The sequence below is a fragment of the Halichoerus grypus genome, chromosome 5 (assembly GCF_964656455.1).
Source record: "Halichoerus grypus chromosome 5, mHalGry1.hap1.1, whole genome shotgun sequence".
NCBI lineage: Eukaryota > Metazoa > Chordata > Mammalia > Carnivora > Phocidae > Halichoerus > Halichoerus grypus.
Window position 1 is genome coordinate 154,774,921 of NC_135716.1, and position 13,923 is coordinate 154,788,843.

Sequence of the window (13,923 nt, forward strand, 5' to 3'; positions counted from 1 at the left end):
TTCTTGATATTCTCATTTTGTTCATGTATTATTTTCCTGATTTTTGTACAGACTGGCTTCAGGTAAGGGAAAACCTTTAACAATTTGCCTGGCTATAGATTCTGGGACTTCTGAAAACCTTTTTGGTGGATGTAATTTCTTTGAGCTTATGCTCTAATTTCCCAATTAGAGAAGTCTGCTAGTTTCTTTTTTTTCAGGAGCTCATTTATCTCTTGCTCCCTCTGGTGCCTATCTGTAGTACTGCAGGTTCTCTGGTGTTAACAGCATGAAGCCACCCCACTCAATGACTTCCAAAGTACTTTGTACTCAGTGTCATCAAAAGTATATTGTTTCCCCATCAGTACCCCAAATCAGGTAAGATAGAAACCAGGTCCTTGGGCGGCCCTCTGAAAATCCAGAACGTTGGATACATGTTCCACTCTTCCCCTGACTTTCTTACCACACCCCCACACACCCCCACCCCGGGCAGAACTACCTGCACTGAGCTGTGCTAGCTGTAGGTTTCTGGAGTTCTCACAAAGGTATTTTGGTCTATATTTTGTTGTTAAGTAGTTGTCTCTTTGGGGCAGTGAAGGCTGGGACTTCCTATTCCACCATCTTGGTGATATCACTGCCTTGTCTCTCTTATAATGTGATATTTCATCAAATCTAAACTAGCATCAATTTTTGGACATATTCCAATTTTGGAGATGTTAAAATGTGGGGGTGGGGAGAATGACCAATAGCAATGTAAGACACCATCTGTAGTAAGATGTGCCACAGTCTTGTTATGGCAGAAACTCACCTCTAAGTATTAGGGTGAAAGGTTAAGGTGCTGTAAAAAAAAGAGGCCCAAGAAAGCAATGGCTTGGAGCACAAAAAAATCTGTTTCTCTCTCATTAATAGTTGTGAAGCATCCAGGCAGGTGAGTGGGATAGCACTGCTGCATGCTAAGCTCAAGAACCCACTCCCTTTTATCCCATTGCTCTGCCACCCACTATGATGCAACATCTAGGACATAATTATACCCAAAAATTATTTGTCGTTTACCTGAAATTCAAATTTAATTGGGTGTTCTGTGTTCTATCTGGCAAATTGACACTAGGGCACTATATAGTCTGCAACTATCAAAGCTGCGTTCCCGCAGGTTATAACTAGTGAAAGGTGGTAAGAAAATGAGGTGAAGACATGCTGCTTTCCTGAGGTCTAAGCCCAGAAATGTCACATACCATTTCTGCTCATCTTCCAGGGACAAGAACTTAAGTTATATGACTATACCTAACTGCAAAGGAGGCTGGGAAATGTTGGTTAGTTCAGTGCTCCAACAAAATGAGAGAACAGATTTTGGAGGACGACCAACAGTCTTCATCAAAAGAACCTCTTGGGTTGATCTTCTATGTGCTTTATTTCTTCTTTCCTTGTCTGTATTTTTGCTCTACATTGTAGAAGCTTTTCTTGATTTTCTCTTCCAAGTGGTCTCTTGAATATCTTATTTTAGCTGTCATATGTTTAATTTCCAAAAGCTATTTGCTATTTTCCAATTTTTCCTTTCCACTAGCAACGTTTCTTGTTTTATGGAGGTGGTATCTTCCCAGATCTTCCTGAAAATATAATTAGAATTTTTAAAGATTCTACTGCTCCATTATAACTTTCTGTTGTCTGGAGTCACTTATTCTATTTACCTTGTCTCTCTCTTTCATGCTTCTAGCCGTCTTCTTAACTCTGGTGTTCCTCATTGACTGTTTATGGAATAACAGACCAAGTTGATTAATCTCAGTAATTGAGTTGGTTCCCTCTGTTGCTGTATGTTTCCCTGAGAGGTCACTCTCTTGAACAGGAAAGCTGAAGGGGGTCTTCTGGAAGGCTTTTCTGTAGTGTGAGTGGATGGGTCATTGTTGGAGGATGAGGTGGGAAGAGGGTTTGTAAATGTCACAATGACAAAAGTTTTATTCTGGGATATCAATGCTATACTAAACATACCAGATTTCCCCAGATTTATTGGATTTCTATAGAATGAGCCTTCTGGGGTCCTGCTATGTGTGTTTTATTTTTGTCTGGAGGTAAGCATCAGTTACTCTCCACTCTGGAGGTAAGAGGGAGGTGACTGGTGCAGCTGCATAGACAGACCTTCTACAAACTGTATAGTGTTTAGACCCATTTTTCATGTCATCAGTACCTGCCAACCATGAACTCAGAGCCTCTCTGTGGTTTTGCCAGGAAGACTGGCTCTCACTTCCATCGTCTGAATTCTGGGCTGTGCCTTCCACCACTCTGCTAAGTCATCAATGTGTGTCATCTACTTTTAGAAATTGTTGAAGTCTCTGCACATACCACCCCTCTTCCCTGCCATTCTCTCTGCTGTTATGTTTCGATTCCTTTAATGTTATTTCAGAAGGAAGGGGAAACAATCACTTTTGTTCAGACTAGAGTCTTAAACCTTTAATATGCTTACATGCTTTGTGAATCTCCAAGGGTATTTATTGGTTTATTTTTGCAACTGCTTCATGAGGTAGGTGTTATGTTGTTAAATGGTGAGGCCTTTGTTCTGCTGAGCTCCTTGATGTGTTTGTGTATGCAAATTGGCATCAGGGACTGAGGAAAGCCAAACAGCTTTCTGTAATAGAGTAAAAGTTGGGGCATCTGGGTGGCTAAGTCAGTTAGGTGCCCAACTCTTGGTTTCGGCTCAGGTCATGATCTCAGCGTCCTAAGATCAAGCTCCATGTTGGTCTAAAGCATGGAGTCCGCTTGAGATTCTTTCCCCTTCTCCCTCTCCCTCCCCCTCTGCTCCTTACCCTGCTCGAGCTCTCCCTCCCTCTCTCTCTCTCAAATAAACAAATAAATAAAATCTTTATAAGAGAGTAAAAGAATCTGCAGTTTCCAGGGCAATTGGGAGAGGATAAGGGCAGCAATGGGAGGGAAAAGAGGAAGCTAGGGACATGCCATGATGGGAGTCCCTCCCCAAGACTTCCAATCTCTCAAAGGGATTCTAAACTTACAGAATGCTTGGTGTGGCAGAATTTCTTGGGGAAGCCAATGAAGGTGCTTAGTTCTGCGACAGGGCTGACAGAGACAAAACAGAGGCTTGTACAGTCTTGGGAACCTCAGGCAAGAGGAGACCATGAGAGTATGAATCTCAGGAATCTGCAGAAATTGTGTGGAGGGTTTGGACTTTCCCACTCTGTGGAACTGGCAAGGCTCTGAGGCAATCATACAGAGATCTCTGTGGGTCAGGAGGACTCCAACTGGCACTTGGCATATTTCCAACTTACCTAACCCCCTTTAGTTCACCCTCCACACTAGCCTGAATGATCATGCCATTCCCCTGCTTGAAAATTCTGTGGTCTACAGTCCAAAATTCTTTATCCTGGCATCCAACACCCTTCACAATCTGGTCCCTGACTACCTACCAGCTTCATCTCCTCCTCACAGGACACTCAGATTATGTCAAATGTTTCACTGTTCCTTACAACACCAAGCTTTCCCTTCCATCTGAAGTAACCTTCCTCTTCTTTGCCTAGTAAACACCTACTCACTCAAGACCAGGCTCAATCATCATCTCACCTTCTCCTTCCCTTCAAAGAATTAGCCATTCCCACCCGTGGTCTCCCAATACTCTGTTCTAAGGAGTTTGTCTTCCTCTGAGTTCCCTGCAGGAAAGACTGTCTTATTCAATTTTGGACCCCAATGTCCAATACAGGCCAGTTTAAGACCCTCCTAGAGCACCCTAGGTACAACAATAATGACACCTATCATCCTGCACTGTAACTCCGGGTTTATGTGCCAATCTCCTACACTCAGAAAATGAAGGGAATGAAAGAGGAAATTAGGGAGGTTAACAAAAAAGGAAGTCAGAGAGTGAATAAGTGGACTAGTCAGGACTCACAGGTCTGAACCAACACAGAAACCCTAGCCTATGAACTTGGTCAAAAGGGGCAAATGACATTGGCCAGCAAGTCATGTCCCAAGATCAAAGCAAATGCCCAGTACATTGGTCCTGGGTCTTACTGGCAGCTGAGACTCCCAGAAAGTCACAGCAATTGTCACTAAGGCTCTAGGTCTGGAAGGATGATATCAAGCTCCCCAGACAGGGGACCAGTAGACCTAACTTGTTAGTGGATATAATGAAGAGCGTGGCCTTGGAATCCCACATACCTGATTTGGATCACAGCTTAGCCATTAGGTCAGGTCATTTAACCTTTCAGATTTGTTTTATCTCAAAAATGGGGATACTACCACCTTACAGGATAGTTATGAGATCAGAGGTAATAGATGCATGAGAAATGGTGCTCAGTGGTGTTTGATGGCAACTTTAACTATTAGGGAGTGTGCCAATTCATACATGCAAGTTTGGTGACTTATGTTTAAAATATCTTGTATGCAGATTTTCAAGGAGCAGGAAAATGTATATGCAATAAAAGTGCTTTGTAGAATACAAAAACATTAATTCAAAGGGATACATGCACCCCTGTTTATAGCAGCATTATTTACAACAGCCAAATTATGGAAACAGCCCACATGTCCATCAACTGATGAATGGATAAAGATGTGGTGTACAGACAATGGAATATTATTCAGTCATAAAAAAGAATGAAATCTTGCCATACGCAACAACATGGATGGAGCTAGAGATATAATGCTAAGTGAAATAAGTCAGTTGGAGAAAGACAAATACCATAATGATTTCACTCATATGTGGAATTTCAGAAACAAAACAAATGAGCTAAGGGGAAAGAAAAGAGAGACAAAGCAAGAAACAGACTCTTAACTGTAGAGAACTGGTTACCAGAAGGGAAGGGGGGCGGTGGAATGGATGAAACAGGTTAAGCGGATTAAGGAGTGCACTTGTTGTGATGAGCACTGGGTCATTAAAATAAAAGCTTTTTTAAAAAAGTGCTTTGTAAACTGTAGTGTCCTACATATGTCAGGGAATTGTTTGGGAAGTCTTTTATAGTTGGAAAAAATACAGGCTTTGGATTTAGGCAGAAGTAGGTTCAGTTCCTGACCCTGCCATTTACTTGCCAAGTAATCTCGAGTAAGTCACTTTCTGTCTGCCTGTTTCTCCAACTGTCATATGTGGGTGATTCTTACTTCCCAGGCTTACGTGAGAATTCAACATGATGAGTATAAAGCTCCTAGCACATCCCTTCCGGGGTGGGTGGCAGGATCCCATGTGATAGGTTAGGTTATGGGTGGTGTCAGAATCATATTCTAGCAATTAGCTACAATGAGGAAGTCCCCTCACTCTGGAAGAGCAGGACCCAACTGGCAAGAGATGTAGAGAGGGGTCTTCTGTATCTGTTGGAGGAAATCTGGGTGAACATTAAACTGCCATGCAGAAAACACTGAAATCCGCCATGTGGAGCCAGGCCTAAACCAGGAGGGCAGGAAGCTGGGAGGACCCCTGCCAAGCTGTCCCAGCCTTGGGAACTAAACTATTGCCACTAAAGGCAAAGACTGCCATTGTGGGTTCATCCCAGCCCTCACCCCCTGCTCCCCGACACTATCATTCTTCCTAAGCACAAGGAAGTGCCAATCAAGAATCTAAAGGAGAAAAGGTTCTCAGACTTGGCACTGACTTCCCACAGAGCAAATGGTCCAGGGCCACATCAAGAGGCCATCCTAGCTCCCACTTCCAGGGACTCACTTGGTCCCAGGCCAGCCCCCCCAAGTGGCTCTTCCTTCTGAAGCCACTAGGTGAAAGCAATGGAAAGGGCATCAGCTCAGAATCAAGGGAGGCCCAAGTGTGAACTCTGGCTCCACCACACCCCTGCTGTATGACTTCACATCTCCTCACTTGTGTCCTCATCTTATTCCCTTGAGGGCTACTGTGCCAGCTCATGGAGACAAAGATATAAATGTGACCTGTAGCCTCTACAGCAGATGTGAATACTCAGTGTTACTTCTTTCCTCTTGTCTTCCTCCTCAAAGGCCCCAGAGACTCAGCCTGCTTTCCTCTGCTTTTCAGAGCAGCCACCCATTCTTCCTGGGATCCAGCCCCCTTGCAGGGAGGCTGCAGTGCAACCAGCTCCCCAGCTCCCACTTCCTTGATGCCCCAAATAAGTACACAGGTCCTTTTCATTGAAGGGTTTTACTGCTAATCACAGATGCAGGTTAGGGTGGGGGAACAAATCACAAACATGGGGGACTGTGAAGGTCCCTGGATCGTGGCTCCCTGAGGGCTTCCCTTTCGTTCCTAAGGCAGGACCAGACCTCTTCTCCAGGCTGAGGAGGCCCCTTCCATTGGGAAGGCAGCTCCTCCCAGCGCAGGTGGGGCACAGCAGATGGGAACTGACAGCCACCACAATATGCCCTAAGCAGTTCACCTACGATTTGGAGGACCTTCAGACAGTGATGCCCACCTCACAGGTACTTCCTCAAAGGCCAGGGGATGGTTGCCCTAATGACACGAGCATGTGCTAAGCCTACCCTACTTCTCTTTCCTCCCAAGGAGATGAAGCCAAGACTGGATCCTCCAAACTTTCCAAGGCAAGAAATTGGCCTGGAAAGCGGCGAGGATTCTTACTCAAGAGTCCCTTCTCAGGACTTTCCAGAGATCCTGGCTTCAGAGGCAACAGGAAACCATTCTCCAAAGTGGGATGAAGGGCTTGAGGTCAAGGGGGCAGCAGCAGATCCTAGAGATCTTCCTACACGAGGCTGGGGTCTCTCCGCCTCTCTCCCTCATCGTCCTTCAGCTGGAGTCTTTCCCAGCCTGCTCTCCCATGTGCGTTTTCTGGTGGCGGATGAGGTTTGAGCTCCGGGAGAAGTGTTTCCCGCACAGAGTGCACCAGTAGGGCTTCTCCCCTCTGTGGGTCCTCTGGTGTGCTCCAAAGTTGGAGATGTCGCTGAAGGTCCGCCCACACTCCGCGCACTCATAGGGCCTCTCACCTGTGTGCGTGCGGTGGTGCACGCCAAAGCTGGAGCTGTTGCTGAAGCTCTTCCCGCACTCACAGCAGATGTAGGGCGCTGGCTCCAAGTGGGTCCGATGGTGCACCGCCAGCGTGGCGCTCTGGCTGAAGCTCTTGCCACAGATGTCACAGCGGTACGGCCGCTTGCCCAGGTGGTCTTGCTGGTGCGTGGTGAGGTCCGAGCGCCGCCGGAAGCTCTCCTGACACTTGGGGCATTTGTAGTGCTTCTCTTCCAGGTGGATCCGCTCGTGCCGGATGCGGTTGGAGCTCCTCGAGAAGCTCTTGCCACATTCGGAACACTTGTAAGGCTTCTCGCCCGTGTGGATGCGCTGGTGTGTTCTCAGGTTGGAGGTATTATTGAAGGTTTTCCCACACTGGGCACATATGAAGGGCTTCTCATCGGTCTCGGGCCTCGGGTGAGCCGTGGGGCCTCTGGGCTCTCCCGCGGGGACAGTGACTTTCTGACACGGCTTTTTGGGATGGATCTCTTGCGGACCCTCTGATGGGCTCTCTTGCCCGTGCTCTTTCTCCCCGTCTGGGATCCGAAAACCCTCTGAGTCATCCACTCTCCACGGCTTACCCCATTCCCCTTCCTCAGGCAGGTGCTGTTCTGGATTCTGCTCCTTCTCACTGCCCATTTCTGAACCCTGAGAATGAACACAAATGGCCAACACCTTTATTCCTGGGGTCCGGCTCCACCACAGGGCAACTTTGTTCTGGCTGAAGGGGTGTACACCTTCCCCATGGAACCATCCATCAGAAATGACCTCAATTAACGGGAATACTTAGAATGCCTTTACTTAATAACTCTCAAGTGACAAACTTCCACAGATATTTAAAGCTACCCATCAGAGTAAAAAGAAGGCATCACTTTTGTCCCCTCCCAACAGATAGTTGTGCAATGTGAATAATGTCACTTTTCTTCATACCACTAAACAATGACAGTCTAGACTCTTAATTCGTGTGCAGCTAAAGGAGCTTCCAGTTGGGGATGATTCCATTTCTCTGCCTAACTCTAAGCTAACTGAAACTCCTTTTATGTTTAATCTTTTTTGAAAAACCTTCCTTAAAAGTATCCATTTGCCTGCTTTCAAAATGAACAGAACCTCTCATTTTTGAGGCTCTCCCAGTTGTTTAAATTCTCTTAAATGTTCTGCCACCCTTCCCTTCCCCAGACCGCAGCCTAGCCTAGCAACTAGGGTTAACATCGGGGCCCTCCACGACCCACTGCAGGGACTGGGCTATGTCTGCTGATTGGTCAATATCCACTTCCACTCTCCAACACCATGCACAGCCACATGCACACCACATCACACACACACACACACACACACACACACACTCACAGCCATTCTCACATACCAGCCACACTCAACCATGTTCTCACACCATACACACATACCATAGTCACACATATACAGCCACACACAGACACGTACACACACACCACACACTCACATACACTTATAGAAACTGACAGTCACACACATCACATATACACACACAGCCCTTCCAAACATTTAGCCACGTACGTGGCTACACAATCACACATACAGGTATATCCGTACCCCACACAAAATCACACACACACACATACACACACACTCACATGCCACCTACAAAGACTCGCAGATACAAACCACATTCTCTCCCCCACACACAGCTACACATACACACTGCCAACTTCGGCAAACATCAGTAAATGCTTGCTGGGCGACACAGACTCTGAGCTCCTACAGCCCGGGACAGGCAACGAGGAGACGAAGTACTTCCGGGCCAGTGTAGGTGGTGTTTCCTCTGGACCCTGAGGCAATAATGGCGGGGAAGGCCCGGCGGGCACACACAGATGCTGTGCAGTGACACGAGCAAGAGACGAGGGGCGGAAGCACAGGCTGTGACAGGCCAGCGAGGGGAGAACGTGACAGAATTCCTTCAGGTCAGCAAGTATTTCTGGAACACACAAGAGCAGTCACAAAGGGGCACTGACTACACTTCGGGCTGGATCCTGATAGTGACACACACTATAGAACTGTGCAAATCGTTCAGGCCCTCTGAGCCTCAACTCCTACATCGCTAACACTGCGACGCCTGTCTATACTGCAGGACCCCGTGGCGGAGGAGATGCCCCCAGTGTGCTCAGGGTGCTTGTGGCGCGTACGAGTAATGCAGCAAATGACGGCTGCTATGACCACTGTGGAGGACACTATATCCTAGCCCTGCACAGATTACAAGAATGAAAAAGATCCCTTACATGATCTTGTTAGGAAAGAAAAAAAAATTTTTTTAATTAAAAAACAGTACAAGAAAAAAAAAAGTGGTATGAGGCTCTATATCACCTAAAACGTGAAGTACTGACAGAGCCTCAAATCTTTGAGTGGAGGCCGGCAAATTTTTCTGGAAAGGGCCAGGCAGTAAATATTTAGTAAACGTCTGGGACCACAGGATCTCCGTTGCAACCACTCAACTCTGCCCTCTTATCATAAAAGCAGCCACAGACAATACATAAAGGAATGAGTGTGGCTGTGTTCCAATAAAACTTTATTTAAAACAAAGGGAGGTGAACTACAGTTTACCAGTCCCTGTTAGAGAGTGTTTCTTGAAAAATCTAGGTAAGAGACATGAAGGAGGCTTGCTTCACTTTCAAAAATGCAAGTAAACATCAGAAACAATTTATTCTTTGATACTTACTGTTTCCTGACAATCCTTTTAAAAATCACAACCCCATTCTCACACTCCCAGTGCTCCTGCCCCACAGCACTTCTCACCTGCTAACATTCTATTTATTTCTTACGTCTTTTAGTGTCTGCCTCCCCCTGCTAAAACATAAGTCCCATGAGGGACAGGGTCTTTGTTTTCTAATGTAACCCAAATTCCTCAAGTAGTGACAGTCATTTATAGCAGATCTTTAATAAATATTCGTTGAATGAGCTGAGTGAAGGGCAGGCCTGTCTCCAGAACCCATTTCATGCTTATTTGTGGCTGTCTCCCCCACTGTTCCTCAGGAATCTGCCCACTCTTCCCCCTTTAGGCACCCACAGAATCTTGTACGTACTTGCTTTTACAGTGATTTGCAATGATCTTTTCACATATCTGTTTCCACTAGCAGTTAATAAGCAATTTGAGGGCAGAGACTGGGTCATTTTGGCAATCTCTCCCCAGCACGAGGCGCTGCTCAAATGTTTTCTGAATGTCTGAGTCAATGGATATGATCTGCATTCAGTCCCCAGCCCTGCCCACCCCGCCTAGGGCTCCAATACCTCTCTCTGTGCAGGGGGCTACCTGGCCCCCCTCACATCCAATCCTGTTATTCTAACAGCCTGCAATATACCAGGCTCTGACTCTACTCAGGACCGAATGCTGGATCAAAATAAGAGCAAAAAGATTTAGGATTATGATTATTACCCTCAATTTATGGCACAGTGCAGGGAAATAGGCCACGAACTCCAGAAACTGGCATACAGTGTAGAAGGTTCAGTTCTGGGGGGTCAGGAACTGTGCCTTAGTCACCTTTGTATCCACTCCTCAATGCCTCGCACAGTACCTGGCATATTATACAGGAACCAATAATAATAAACATTTTGAAGCTCATACTAAGTGCTAGGCCCTGGACTGAACACTATATGCAAATCATGTCACTTCATTTTCACAACTTATTTTAGAGATGAGGAAACTGAGGCTCAGAGAAATTGTAACTTGCCCCAGGGCACACAGCAAGTGAGTGGCAGAACTGGGACCTATGCCCATCACTCCAAAGCCAGGGCTTTTAAGCATGACACTAGTGGAGAGAAGGAGGGAGGAAGACAGGGAGGGAGGGGAGAAGGGAGATAGGAGACTGGAGTGGGGGGGCGGTGAAGGGAAGGAGGAAGGAATAAGAACAGTGCCAGGCGAGTTCAGATGACACAGGCGTGTCTCCCTGAAGAGATCAGGGATGAGCAGCTGCAGGGATAAGGCGGTATCTGAGTTAGGACTTTGCAGGATGGGTGAGCAAGACTAGGACTGGCAGAGATGGGGAGCCCACTATCTACTGAGAACATAGTGGCAGGTAAAGTACAGAAGCACTTTCATGTCACATTTCTAAGATTTGGGGAGAGAAGGGCCCATTGGGCTTGCTTTCCCAGGAGGCTCAGAGGTACAGGGAGGACCAAGGGTGGAAGGGATTGGGGCAGTGGAAAAGCGGCCAGGGCTAAGAAGTAATAGCCAAGAAGATAGGGCTGGTGATCACAGATGCTGAAGGTCAAGGGCCTGGGTTAGAGTGAAGGGGCCAAGCTGGAAAGTGGTCTGAAGGGCCAAAGTTCGGGGTCTTTAGGGTCAAGTCAAGGGGTAGGGGGTGGGGGATGATGCAGAGAGAGGAGCTTAGAAAGACCAGGGACAAGGTGTTGAAGAACAGGGAACTGTACCGGGTAGCTGCATAACGGGTCAGATAGAGGGGACGAAAGGAGTCAGAGGGCCCGCAGGAGATGGGCAGGGGAGAGGAGGCACAGGCTGCAATCAGAGGTGTTAGGGGACCGGGGCCCAAGAGGCTGGGTTGTGAGTAGCGGGGAGAAGCCGATGGCGGAGTCTAGGATACGCGCGTCCTAGAGCATAGGTCTGGGTTTTGAGTAGCCGGATGGCTTGGGAGGGAGGGATGAGAGAGGGATGAGAGAGGGGGAGGGGCTGGCCCCCAAAGTATGGTCGGTGCCGGGGCGGGGTACCTGGACTGAAAGGCCAACTGGAGGGCCTGTGGGGAGGGGCTAGGGCAGCCTCCTGGCCGCGCGGGCCAGGGGCGGGGGCCAGGGGTCGGGGCGAGGGGACCACCGGGTCCCATTTACTCCCCACCGAATCCAGGGAGCAAAGCCACAGCCTCTAACTCCCCAGAGGGAGGGAGGGGGCCACGTTCAGAGTTCCCCGCGAAGCCGTGTCCACCTCCCCCCGCGACCTCGGGCCCAACCCGGACCCACCTCGCTCCCGCCGCTCCGTCAGGGACAGCGCCGCCTCGGTGGGCCGGGGGAGGAGCCGGAGCCGGAACCCAGAAAGGACCCGCCCTACCTCTCCAGGATTGGTTCCTGAGGAGGATCCTTCCTTCCCACTGGCTGTACTGGCTGCCACAACGCAAGAAACCCAGGCGGGGCCGCCAATAAGCTTTGGCCTCGGGCAAGGCCTGCTGGGAGTTGTAGTCCTGAGGAAGAGCGTAGACTCGGAGAAGGAATTTGCGAAGTTTAGAACTGAGTAGCCGAGACTGAGTTCTCTTCCAAGGTCCTCGGATTTCCTTCTACGTTCACGCGTTAAAAGCCCAAGGTGCGGGACCACTGGTCTGGCCAGCAGTAGAATACGTAGAGCTAACGTGAATGACCTCCACGGAATCATGAACTCAGTTTCTTCTTTACTTTGAGCTGGTGGCACTTGACGATCCTGTAGACATCCCGTGAAGCCTTGATTCGCGCGCTTTACTTGAGGTTTATAATTAAACGTCAAAGGATTGTAGAACTAGAAGGGAGATTAAAGATCAACTAACCCAATCCGTTTGTCAGAGAAACTAAACGTTCCCCGTATGAGGCGCTGCCTCTGGGTTCCCCAACGCTTCTGCACAGAGATTTTTCTGCGTCCTACCTGGATAAAGCTGACTGCCATTCATCAAGCCGGCACAATAAGACTTCTAAGGTATATCCAGGGTGAAGGTTTTTTTTTTTTTCCCCAAGTTTTATTAAAAAAAAAAAAAAAGTCTAATAGAATATTCTCATACCTGCACGGTATTTCAGTGCAAAGAGCAAAGAATATTGTCTTCAGAGCTAGATAAACTAGATTTATAATCCCAGTTCTACCGCCCAACCATTTGGAACACCATTTTCCTCCCCTGTAAAATCCCTGGCAGAACTGTTTTAAGGATTAAATGAGGTAAAGCTTCTGCTTCCGCAAATATCAGTTCTCTTTCCTGCTGGTAAATTCTCTTGTGTGCAGCCAGTGTGAACAATGGGAATTAGTTTTTAAGATTAAGATATTCTGGAAAGTATGTTTGAAACTGAGTATGAATGAGTAAAATATAAATCCCCCACATACACTATTGCTTATAAATTGATATAAATAAAATACTGAGAAGGCAGATCAGAAATAAAACTGTGGCTTTATTTCTAACTGGTTAAAGCTTGCTTGGGTGGATTCAAGGCTATTCAAAAACCAATCCCATAAGGTGTTTTCCTATTACCAGTGCAAAGCCCTTCCCCACAACTTCTCATTCATGATGAAAATAACATCATGCCAAACAACAAATATCAAATTTTATTTAAGAACTGTACAAAAGCAAACCAAAAATTTCACCCATGCATTGTGATAATTACATTTATATATCAACTTGACCAGGCTACAGGGTGCCCAGACATTTGGTTAAACATTATTCTGACTGTTTCTGTGAAGGGTGTGTTCGGATGAGATTAACATTTAAATTGGTAGAACGAGTAAAGCAGATTGCTCTCCCTAATGTAGGTGGGCCCCATCCAATCAGTTGAAGGCCTGAATAGAACCAAAAAGCAACCCTGCCCCTAGTATGAGAGAATTCTTCCTGCCTGACAGTCTTTAGCCTGGGACATCAACTTTTTTTCCCTACCTTCAGGCTCGTATGGAAATATTGATTCTTCCTGGGTCTCAAGCTTGTCAGCCTTCAAACTGGAACTACGCCATTGGTTCCCCTTCGTCTCCAGCTTGCTGACTAACCCTGCGGATCTAGGGACGTGCCAGCCTCCATGATCATGTGAGCCAATTCCTTATAATAAATCTCTTTATACATATAAATATAACAAATATATATTGCCCAGGAGGATCCTAACTATTATAAGCACTAACAGAGAGAACTTCTGACAGAAAGATCCAGTTTCTATTGGGTAGAACTGTGTACGCATCTGCAAACTGAGGTCAGCCAGTATTTCCACAAAGAGGCCAGATCACATGTGTGCAATGACTTGAAAGTGAGTAGGCTTCTTTCTGCAATCCATGCCAAAAAATGAGGTTCATTATTTTAACCTCACACAGGAGCTACCAACTTCCTATTTGAAATCAATACTCTCACCTA

At 46.9% G+C, this 13,923-nt stretch overlaps 1 protein-coding gene and 1 long non-coding RNA gene across 2 annotated transcripts in view; one reads left to right on the forward strand and one right to left on the reverse strand.

The window, feature by feature from the left end:
* The window catches only part of LOC118527400 (uncharacterized), a 55,037-nt gene that overhangs the window by 33,259 nt on the left and 7,855 nt on the right, over positions 1 to 13,923 (forward strand). The window contains exon 2 of the long non-coding RNA XR_013448216.1: positions 13,468 to 13,605. This is a non-coding gene — a long non-coding RNA (uncharacterized LOC118527400). The remainder of the gene's footprint in view (positions 1 to 13,467; positions 13,606 to 13,923) is intronic.
* On the reverse strand, positions 6,052 to 11,884 carry ZNF691 (zinc finger protein 691). Its single transcript, XM_036079196.2, has 2 exons — positions 11,822 to 11,884; positions 6,052 to 7,531 (listed from the first exon to the last, which is right to left on the reverse strand). Exon 2 carries the CDS (start codon positions 7,520 to 7,522, stop codon positions 6,668 to 6,670), a length of 855 nt encoding a protein of 284 aa, XP_035935089.2. The 5' UTR covers positions 7,523 to 7,531; positions 11,822 to 11,884; the 3' UTR covers positions 6,052 to 6,667.